This window comes from Patiria miniata, unplaced genomic scaffold (genome assembly GCF_015706575.1).
Source record: "Patiria miniata isolate m_02_andy unplaced genomic scaffold, ASM1570657v1 HiC_scaffold_20, whole genome shotgun sequence".
In the NCBI taxonomy this organism is placed as follows: domain Eukaryota; kingdom Metazoa; phylum Echinodermata; class Asteroidea; order Valvatida; family Asterinidae; genus Patiria; species Patiria miniata.
This window is the reverse complement of record NW_024037059.1, coordinates 20,493,466-20,503,612: the sequence shown is the minus strand read 5'-3', so window position 1 is coordinate 20,503,612 and position 10,147 is coordinate 20,493,466. Positions and strand designations below refer to the sequence as shown.

At 38.2% G+C, this 10,147-nt stretch overlaps 1 protein-coding gene across 2 annotated transcripts; it reads left to right on the top strand.

The window, feature by feature from the left end:
- Positions 1–882: 882 nt before the first annotated feature.
- LOC119727082 (trans-1,2-dihydrobenzene-1,2-diol dehydrogenase-like) lies at positions 883–9,917 on the top strand. Of its 2 annotated transcripts, XM_038198949.1 has the most exons (8): positions 883–1,387; positions 1,622–1,785; positions 3,087–3,222; positions 3,914–4,027; positions 4,620–4,744; positions 6,356–6,551; positions 6,967–7,130; positions 8,225–9,917. In XM_038198949.1, the coding sequence occupies exons 1-7, from the start codon at positions 1,186–1,188 to the stop codon at positions 7,107–7,109; spliced, it is 1,080 nt and encodes a 359-aa protein (XP_038054877.1). In that variant the 5' UTR covers positions 883–1,185; the 3' UTR covers positions 7,110–7,130; positions 8,225–9,917. The 2 variants fall into 2 exon arrangements, with proteins under 2 accessions (XP_038054877.1, XP_038054876.1); XM_038198948.1 differs by lacking the exon at positions 8,225–9,917 and having other exon boundaries at positions 6,967–7,304.
- Positions 9,918–10,147: the final 230 nt, after the last annotated feature.

The window sequence follows — 10,147 nt, the reverse complement described above, 5'->3', positions numbered from 1 at the left end:
AAAATCCGTCTATAACTTTTTATCCTGTTCACAAACCAACCCCAACAAACAATTAAACAAACCAACGCCGGTAAAGCCTCGATCCTTGGCGAAGGTAATAGACTTGGAAGTAGATTAAAATAATTCCAGAACAAAATCTTCCCCCCCCCCTTTCAAGAGGTTTGCAGACACCCACATTAATTGAAAATGGAAGTCAATTCGTTCAGATAAATCATACAAGTTGAACGACTTTGTCAGTGTACGAACAGTGCATCTTTAACTTAAAGAATGTAAAAAAAAAAAAAAAATCGCAAAAACTATTTGACATTGCCTGCCATATCCTCTGGAAGTCGGGAAATGCCTATACTGATCGTAATTCAATACCTAACTATAAAAGACAATTTAGATTCTTTTTCGTTTTAGTCAACAGAATTTGATACAGGAATTTGTCCTACGGAATTGTGTCCCGGTATAAGTCTTTGATGGACCCGATAGGCAGAAAAAACCTAAGAAAATTCGCATATGTTATAATTACAGGAGAAGAGCACTACATGCATGACAGTCTTGTTGATGATATACATTTTTGCTAAACACGTACACGTGTCTAGGCTAAACAAATTTCTGAGGACAGCAGCTCATTGAACTTGGCCCTCGAGTCGAGGTCTTTTGAATATATATGCCTCCATATAAGCATGCATCTCCTTTTTCAAAAGTCTTTCTTGTAATTCTACCGCTGACTATATCTTTGTATAATTATCATTTCATTCCCATTTGCTGTGTGGAAATAATCTCGAATTGAATGGATTATGGAATTGAATTGAATTGAATTGAATTGAATTGAATTGAATTGAATTGAATTGAATTGAATTGAATTGAATTGAATTGAATTGAGGTCAGGCGAAGCTAGGTCAACGTTATCACATACAAACGGCGCCGTGCGAGCGGCCAAAGTTCATGATATCAAGTTACAATTATGTATAAATGCCCGTGCATACTGACCTTGTAACTCCTGGTGTTATGCAGGAGCTAGCTCCCCCTCAATACACCACTATATCTAGGGTCAGATCCACGCCTTCGTTGAATTAGAACTTAGCGTTTCAGTTGCCATTACACAAAACAACCTCATTTACTGTATAGGCTCAATTATTATTAGGTTAACTTAGATTCTGATATACCAGTACAAGGTTCTGTCACGATCTGTTCACGATGAAGCTACGGTGGGGTATTTGCTCGACCGGTAGAATCAGCAATGATTTCGTGTTGGCGCTCAGCCTTCTGCCTGCCGAGGACCACGAGGTGGTTGCCGTAGCTGCTCGGTCCGAAGCTAGTGCGAAGAGGTTCGCCGAGAAACACAAGATTGCAACGGCTTATGAGGGATATGAGGCTCTGGCGAAGGATGTCAATGTTGGTAAGTGGTTACTGGAGCTAATATTTATGTACCTTCGATTGTTGTAAACAACTTCTGCATTTGTGGAATACACTTTCTCTAGTTTCTCAACACTGGTGTAAAATTATTGTTGCTATTAACACTGTGCATTTTGTTCAACAAAAATACAGGCCTGTATAATACAGGCCTGTATAATACATTGATTTTGTTAACATGCTTCTCATGTATTGGGTGGCACATTTTGTTCTTTTGTAGACATCGTACACATTGGCTCATGGATCCACGTTCACCTTCCTTTGTGCAAGCTTTTTCTTGGACACGGTAAGAATGTCATTTGTGAGACACCCCTGGCGCTGAGCAAGAGAGAAGTCCAGGAGATTCTGGATCTTGCCAAGGAGAAAAACCTCTTCTTCATGGAGGTAAGTATTGGTGCATGGGTAATTGCAGGGTTGGCGATTTTTTTTATTTTTTTTTAAATAAAAAATAATCAAATCGGATTTATTTGATTTAAATTTGATTTTCTTTTTTATTTAATTCAGATATTTTTATTTTTATTTTATTTTTGATTATTGATTAGTCTTAAAATTTGTCTAAATCTCCCCATGCACACTTACACCCATCACTAAGAATTGTATAGGTTCCTATATACCCATCAACCGCAATCTCAAAAAATTGATAAATGCTTTTGAAAAAAAAGTATTGAATCAGTCATTAAAAAAAATCAATCTATTTCATCTACATGTAGTCTAACTCATAGGATCCAGGGTACATTACTACTGAAGACACTTTAATTAAAGGTGGATAATTGATGGTCCTTCGTACAAGGTGGAGAACAGAAATCAGGCCTTCACCTTAATAAAAGGTATTTTTTTCTCAATCTAAATTGTTATGGAGAAACATTAGGAATAAGACTATCAATTGGGACTTTAATACACGTAACCATTTAGAAGGTTAGGGTAAGCCTACACCAGCACAGTTGATTCACAATATAACTGTAAAGGAATTATTAAAGCAACAGTGAGTGTGCTTATTTAAAATTCTAACTTCTAAGAAAAACTTTAAACTCAGATCTTGACTTAAATCAAAACAATGATTTCGGGTGGATGCAAAACCTGCACGAGTCGATATTGATTGAGTAGGGGTGTTTGAATGTGTTAACATCTTACACTTTGTAATTAAGTGGAAAGTTGATTTAAATGGCCCTCAATCAATTTATTTTGCAAAAATAAGATTACTAAAAAAGGGATTTAAATCAGTGATTTTTTTAAAATCATGTGATTGAAATCACGATTTAAATCACTGATTTAAATCAACGTGATTTAATTCGGCCAACCCTGGGCTATTGTGACCAGTCAGACTTGCATTTTTCATTCACTGTTGATATTTTTGGTCTAAACACGATGTAGTAATGGTCTCTAAACTTGTAAAAATGTAATTATTTTGCAACCGGGTGATTTATCGGTTCCTACAGATATACGTTGTTTACGTCATAGCACTTTAAATGAGTAAAAGCGACGATGTGACTTTTTAGTCTGTATAGGGCTGGTAGAATCGATTTTTCCCAGTGAACGTAAAACTCCCTGAGCTCATTGCCGCAGGTCATATTGGCGAAATCAAGACAGCTATGCTCTTTTAGTATTCCAACATTCAGGATGAATTAATCGAACACAAAGGTATGAAAAGACGACAATTAATGTCTGTTAAAATATAAACCTCCTAGAGTTGGTGGTCGAGATTCTTTCCGGCGTATACGAAATTGCGAGAGCTGTGGGTTGGTGGAGACATTGGTGACGTGAAGTCAGTGAATGCTTCGTTTGGGGTACCCATCCTGAATGAAGAAAGAGTGCAACTTAAAGGTATGCGTTTGGGAAGCTAAGTGAGACCCACTAATCCCGTACCAGTACGACAAAGTGGCAACTAAAGTCAATGGTCTTGCCCTTCACAGACTTATAACACTGTACATGCATACTCAGTGTGTTACTTCCCGAGTGAAAGTTGGTTAAAGATCACTCGAGTGGGACTCGAACCCACGACCTACTGCTTTCTATAGTGCAGACGTCTCACCACTTGACCACCGAGCTTGCGGAATCGGCTGGCTATTTTGAATCTGATGCACATGTAGCAGCGGGTAGGGTACGTCTAACGCAATGAAGGTATTTATAAGATGGAATTTAATTACAGTACCCGCTGCTATTAGATTCGAACCAGCCAGGCGATTCCGCAAGGTCGAGTTGTAGGACGTCTGCACTAGAAAGCAGGAGGTCGTGGGTTCGAGTTCCACCCGAGTGATTTTTCCAACTTTCACTCGGAGATAACACACTGAGTATACACTTTTTATACGTCACCGATCGGTGAAGGGCAAAACTATCACCCCTACGGAAATTCCGTCTTATAAATAGTTTAAGGTGTTGGCTGCACAGTCCTATACGTCACAAGTTGTTGTCAGAAATCATACGTTGTAAGAAACCGGAAGGCTTTTGACAATTAATCACATCGTTGACCGGAAACTGTCTTGCAACTATCACAGTGATCTATGATTCTTGACAGAGTTCGGAGGAGGCGGACTGATGGAATTCGGTGTGTTTCTTGTTAACGTGACGCTGATGCTGTTCAATCAGACGCCAATATCTTGGTCCACCAAGGGATGTCTTGCACCATCAGGTAGGCCTAAGCCTAATCAAAAGAGTTGTCCAAAGTCGAAACTGTCCAGACGTGCTTATGGAAACGCGTTCATAACTATTCGTTAGACGTTTTAGGCTGACGTATAATAGACATAGCAAATCTTCAAAGTGAGCTTATTCTGGAATTGATTTTGTCACAACAATATCTTTATATCAATATATTTATTTTTGGAGTTTCACGTTCAGATCAATACGTTCGTCTCCATCTTATTTAATTTGACATTTCGTATCATGATAGGGGACCTAAACTCGAAAGGTGCTATATTTTAGTTCCATAACATCGTTACCTTTAAGTGCTATTTTTTCAATTGTGTAGGGCCCTACTACTTTTTAGACTTCATTTTGATCACAAGTTGGAGAAAATCATGTTAGTGAATGTTGGCGTCGTATATACTTAGAGTAAATTTGTTTCTGTTTTCTGTTCTGTCATACATAATCTGATATTAATATTTTAGCGAAAGCTTAAGCAAAAGTGAACGTAATTTAAATATAAACTTAAGTGCGGACATCAAAGAAAACACTCGTCGGTGCGCTTGGTCTGCATTGTGTAGAATCCCGATTTGTTTCCATAGGCGTGGACGAGCTTGCTGTTACAACCATTGTCTTCCCTAACAACGCCATAGCAACGCTGACGAGTAGCGCAGGAGTGTATCTTTCAAATGAGATGGAAATCCGAGGCACCAAGGGATATATCAAGGCAAGTTGTGGCTTATAATGAAACCCCGCCCCATGACGTTTGGACCAATCACAGAGCAACTTGTTACGCGATGCTGGATCACGCGCACGCACCACTGATTAGCGCCATTGGCTAAACACGCCACTTTGTATGCTAAATACTTCCGGTTCTCATTGTTCCAATGTTTTGTGCACTGGACGTGGTTTAAACTGAAATGAGTTGACGAATCGGATGGCGTTGGGTAGATGCACGTGTTGTCGTCCAGGTGCGAAGTGGGCGGAGCATAAGGCCAAATTCAGAACAGGGGTTGTTAACGACTTACTTGCGAGCTGCAGGGCGCTGCTAAGCACAAAAATGTGCTTAGCACAAACAAAGTCTGGCTTATAAAAGCAGGTTACCAGCCAAAACTTCCAGTGATTTTCATGCTAAGCAAACAACAGCTGAATGCTAATCACGAGCAATATACATCACATGGATTTTTGGCTGGTAACCTGCTTTTATAAGCCAGACTTTTTTGTGCTAAGCAAATGTTTGTGCTTAGCAGCGCCGTGAAATTGGCCCCTGGACACTATTATATAGCTAGAGGGATTTTTCGGAAAACTTGAAGTTACATTTTGTAACAAAAATCGTGGAAATTTTAAATTGTTGCCTTGTTTTGATTCTTGGATCGAAAAGTTTTGATTTTTTGACCGAAGGTATTTATGAACGGGAATTAATATGTGCTTTGGTGGGTATTAAACACTATGTTTAAAGGGACACTACGGCCTGGAATACGCCCAATTGGGCTACAAAACGCGCTCTGACCGGATGTTAATCTAAAAGAAAATGTAAAAATCGGATATAAACATCCACACAACCATCCTTTAAAAACTGGGCGTTTTGTGTTCTTTTTGTGTTATTCGTGCGAGAACGAATCGGGGTCCACTTTTGCGACCCCCAAATACCTGGCTGTCCTTAATTGGTAACTTATGTGTACACATACCGTGTATCGTGCATTGAATGAAAACGGCAGGCAAAAACGTATGCGTACTCCGTCCGTGTCCGATGTAAACAATCGGGGGGGGGGGTTCTAGGGAACGGTAAGACATAATGTTGGTTTCCTTTCAACCAGATGTTTGAAAAAGCATAAGTAAACAATCCAAAACATGATATTTTCGGGGATTTCAGGCCGTAATGCCCCTTTAAGACCGGTTGGACCCTGGATGCTGATAATTACCCTCGCCGTCGGCACGGGTAATTATCAGTATCCAGACTCAAACTGGTATAAAACAGAGTGTTTATTTTATTCCCTTATTTAAAATGTTGGGCTTCCCTTTGCAAGCGCAGCTCAGAGTCTGCAGTATGTTTGTTCTAATAGAAAGACAAAGGAAAAGTAGAGGAAAAGTAGAAGGAAATGTAGAAGCATGCGTGTTTGGAAGCTTCGAGTTTGTAAAGGATTTTTTTGGAGTAAGAGAGTTATAAATGCAGGAAAATCACTAAATGTGTTGTTGCCTTCGAACTATCGATGGAATTTAGATCATTCAGCCCATAACAGTGCTCTCACTGCATGCGCTGCCTGTTGTTACTGAGTTTGGCGTCACAAATCCTCAGTAATACGTCATAAAAATCTCGTCTATCTGAACTTTATCACAGATTCCGCCTTTGTTTTGGTGTCCATTGAAGATGGAAGTGACCACCTTCATTCAGAGAAGTGATAGAGCCATGGACATTGAGGAGAAACGTGAAGTGATGGAATTTCCTCTTCCTAGTAGCAAAGAAGGGTTTAATTATCCAAACACTGCTGGGTTTCAGTACGAAGCAGAGGCAGTGCGTCAGTGTATTATGAAAGGTGAGCTATAGGTATTCGTGGCAAATTAAGCTTTTATAAGATATAACAAAACACGGTAACTTATAGAAATGGGAAAAGCAGTGATTGGACATTTTAACAATACGTTGATAACAGATTAGAATAACGGTAAATGTTTCTACCAAGGGAAAACAGTGTTTGAAAGTTTTGCATTTACGTTTATACGTAAATTACTTTATATGAGATGTAGACCAACGAAACAAACGGATGATAGATGGATTGTATCTAAAAACAACTATCCATTTTGGGGGACTTTTTTCGGATGCTTGTTGGAAAACTTCAAAAAGAAACCGAATAGACGTGTCTCATGTTCGACTGTATTGTTGACATTAATATGACAACTTACCCAGCATTATTTTAGAAAGTGACTTTTTCGATGTTTTTGTGTCGTCCAAAGGTTTGAAAGAATGCCCCACCGTCAGTCATAAAGATATCTTGTTGGTGCATGAGATTTTGCAAGACGCACGACACGATGTGGGATATATAAGTGATGCGGACAAGGAACAGCAGACGACGACTGGGCCTATGCCTTGTCAGTAAAAAAATAACTTACCAAATAAGGTAATGCCACGAGTACGCGCTTGTCCTTCATTTGCGGCGCACGCGTGAAAACGTAATCCTATTGATCAAAGGAGCATTGAGCGCGCGCGTGCCACCTGTGCGATATGTGTGGTGCCATCATATTAAGTAACAGCTTCTAATTGAAAACTTTTGAGACGTTGGTGGCAGCAAACACACTGGTCCTTTTTCCATTGTTTGCGTCATGTTGAGCATGCGCGCTTAAGGACCGGTGTGTTTGTTGCCACCAACGTCTAAAGGCTCGTGGTTGGATTTTTGATAATGTTCTCAATGTCATACGTAATGTGTCGTTTTAAGATCTTCTGAAACGACATATAAAGGAAAAAGACAAATCTTTTTATATTTACAAATGACCACAACTGTGTGAAAATTCTGAAACTTAACTACAAATATATTAACGATTTTCTCTGTTTAGAGTTTTGAGGGTTTTTTTAGTGTTCTGCCATTTCACATAACCATCCAATGGACTTTAACTTGTATTTTATTTTTACACCAAAGTGAATTTACAGAATTGGTCATGAATTTTACCTAATTAAGCCGTTTTCTCCGTCAATGCCACATGACAAGATGTAAATATGATTCTCATCGGTCAAAATGTGTTCTAAATCGCATACAATTATGTCTTACATCTTTAAATTAGAGGAAGTGCACTTCTTGAAACTGCTTTTTCGGACAACTGAGGGCGCTGTTGTTATGATGTCATTTCAGGAAGGCACTGTTCAGATAGGGGGTTCTCCGTTCGAATTGTGAACCCAAAAATGTATTTGGCGAAAACATTTGTGAGAAAAGTTTGCTGATTGGCCTACTGCCATGTACGACACAACAAGGAATCACCAAGGAAAACAAAAACTACAAATTACTGCAAAATATCCAACATTCTGGCAAATTTTGTTGCTGAAATATAACATCATGAGGTTTCTGCCTGAAATAACATCACACATTAACAAATGTTAACACATTAACAATTGCATTTGAAATGGTTAAAAAAAACTGGCCAATGATGATATCTTTCCGTGGAAGAATTGTGCTTTGTTTGAATTTGATAAACTTGGTCCAGATCTCTCTGTATTTCACAGTAACTGTAGTGCCAAAGATTTGCTCTGCTGTTCTGATCTGAATAACCTTGCGCCCTTCTATAAGAACATCATTTTGTCTTGGTTGCAGTCAGCCCACGGGCAGAGGCTGCAGACATTACTGAAGTTGCGAAGCAAAGAATTTGGAACAACCATGCAGTCAAATTCAAGGGTAAACCGATTTTTCTGAAAAACTGGATCTCAGCTGGTGTCATTTACGTTGATCATCTTTAAGACAACCACGGTAATTTCATGACCGCTGATCAGATTAGGCAAATCATTGGCAACAAGGGTAACTACTTACTGGAATATTATATTGTCATTAATTCCCTTCTCGTGGAATGGAAACAACTTTCCAAAGAAACGATTGGTAACATTAATATTGATGTTCGAAATGAGCTAATTAAGATGAATATGAAGCGCATCAGGAAGAAATTTACTGACACAAAATTCACTTCCCCCATAGCAGAGACATTTTGGAAAAACAAATTCCCCACTCATAAATTTTGTTTGGGATGTAATATGGAAGAGGCTCAACTATTGCTGTCCAGATAGTAAGCCCTTTTCAATCAATTGGAAAATCATTCATAAGTGTTACCCCAAGCAAGTCTGGCTTTGCAAAAGGAAGAAGAGTGATTCAGAAAATTGTACATTTTGTCATGATAGTATTGATTACATTGAACACTTTTTGGGTTGTGTAAAATGGTAAAACCCCTTTGGAACGAAATCGAAAAGATTGCTGCATCTAAGTATGGCAAATCGATCAGTCTGTCCGTGGAAAATATTCTTTTCGGGGTCAGGGAAACATACAATAGTTATCGGTTTCTAAATACTTTAATTAATATAGGTAAACAAACAGTGAGTCGTTTTAAATTTGGCCAGCATTCCAACCTTATCATCCTTTTTGAGCAGGAACTCCAGCTTCGTCATGTCGAGTAAACTGTTTTGTTAGAATTTTTGTTGTGTGTAATTCAGTAGTACCTATAGAGCAGATGATTAACTATACATGTACATAGATTATTGTTATTTAATTGTTGATTGTATCTTTGAATAAAACAGAAAAAACAAATACGGAAATTCGCATATAAAAACCAAAATTACACATTTCATATACCCTTTAACTTTGGGATTTGCTGATTGAGAACCTCATTTTACTGGGATATCATAACTCTCTGAGGGTCACTTACAAAGTGACCATAGTTAGTTTACCAAAATACTTAGGGAAGAGCTATTTTTTTTGTAATTACATTACATCCATTTTCATTAGCTTTAATTTACATAGAGCACGTAGTGCAACGTATTTTAGTCGGTTTCTTTTGCACTGTATTTGAGTACTGAACCTTTCAGTTTGAATTGCAATTAAAAATAATTAAAATTAATAAGTATTATAGTGAGTGAAAAGAATTACAACTTTTGAGTGTTGCATCTAAATGCTCATTTGAGTTTAGAAAATAGTTTTAGTTTTTTTTTTAAACTAGTTTGACATTTTGAAATTCTCAATGCACTGCTTGCGCAAATGTATATTAAAAAGAGTTTTGTTATTAATGATTGATAGGTGGTGGTTTTAGTGTCTGCATATGCGTCCTCACTGAAATTGAGCTGCTATTATTAATAATACAGTCACTGGAGAATATTGTACAACAGACAAAACCAGTACTAGCTGTGGCACATCCGGGGGGAGGTGGGGCGCTCGGGGGCTTGAGCCCCCCCCCCCCCCCCCCCCCCCGAGGTTGTCAATTACTTTTTATTTTATTTAAGTTTGTTTTGGTAAAAAAATTTTAATCCCACGATGTTTTATTTTCAATGAAATAGTTTTTAAAAAATGAATAACATAATATAATACATTTGCGGGTGAATATACAAGAGAGGTCATCCACTGAAAAAAGGCGCTCTCTCTTGCCCACAATATTTCAAAAAAGGCGTATA

Coding starts and splice junctions, on each gene's coding strand:
- LOC119727082 (XM_038198949.1), top strand. CDS start 1,186: ATGAAGCTACGGTGGGGTATTTGCTCGACCGGTAGAATCAGCAATGAT. Junction 1,388..1,621: donor GGCGAAGGATGTCAATGTTG/GTAAGTGGTTAC, acceptor GTTCTTTTGTAG/ACATCGTACACATTGGCTCA. Junction 3,223..3,913: donor AGAAAGAGTGCAACTTAAAG/GTATGCGTTTGG, acceptor GATTCTTGACAG/AGTTCGGAGGAGGCGGACTG.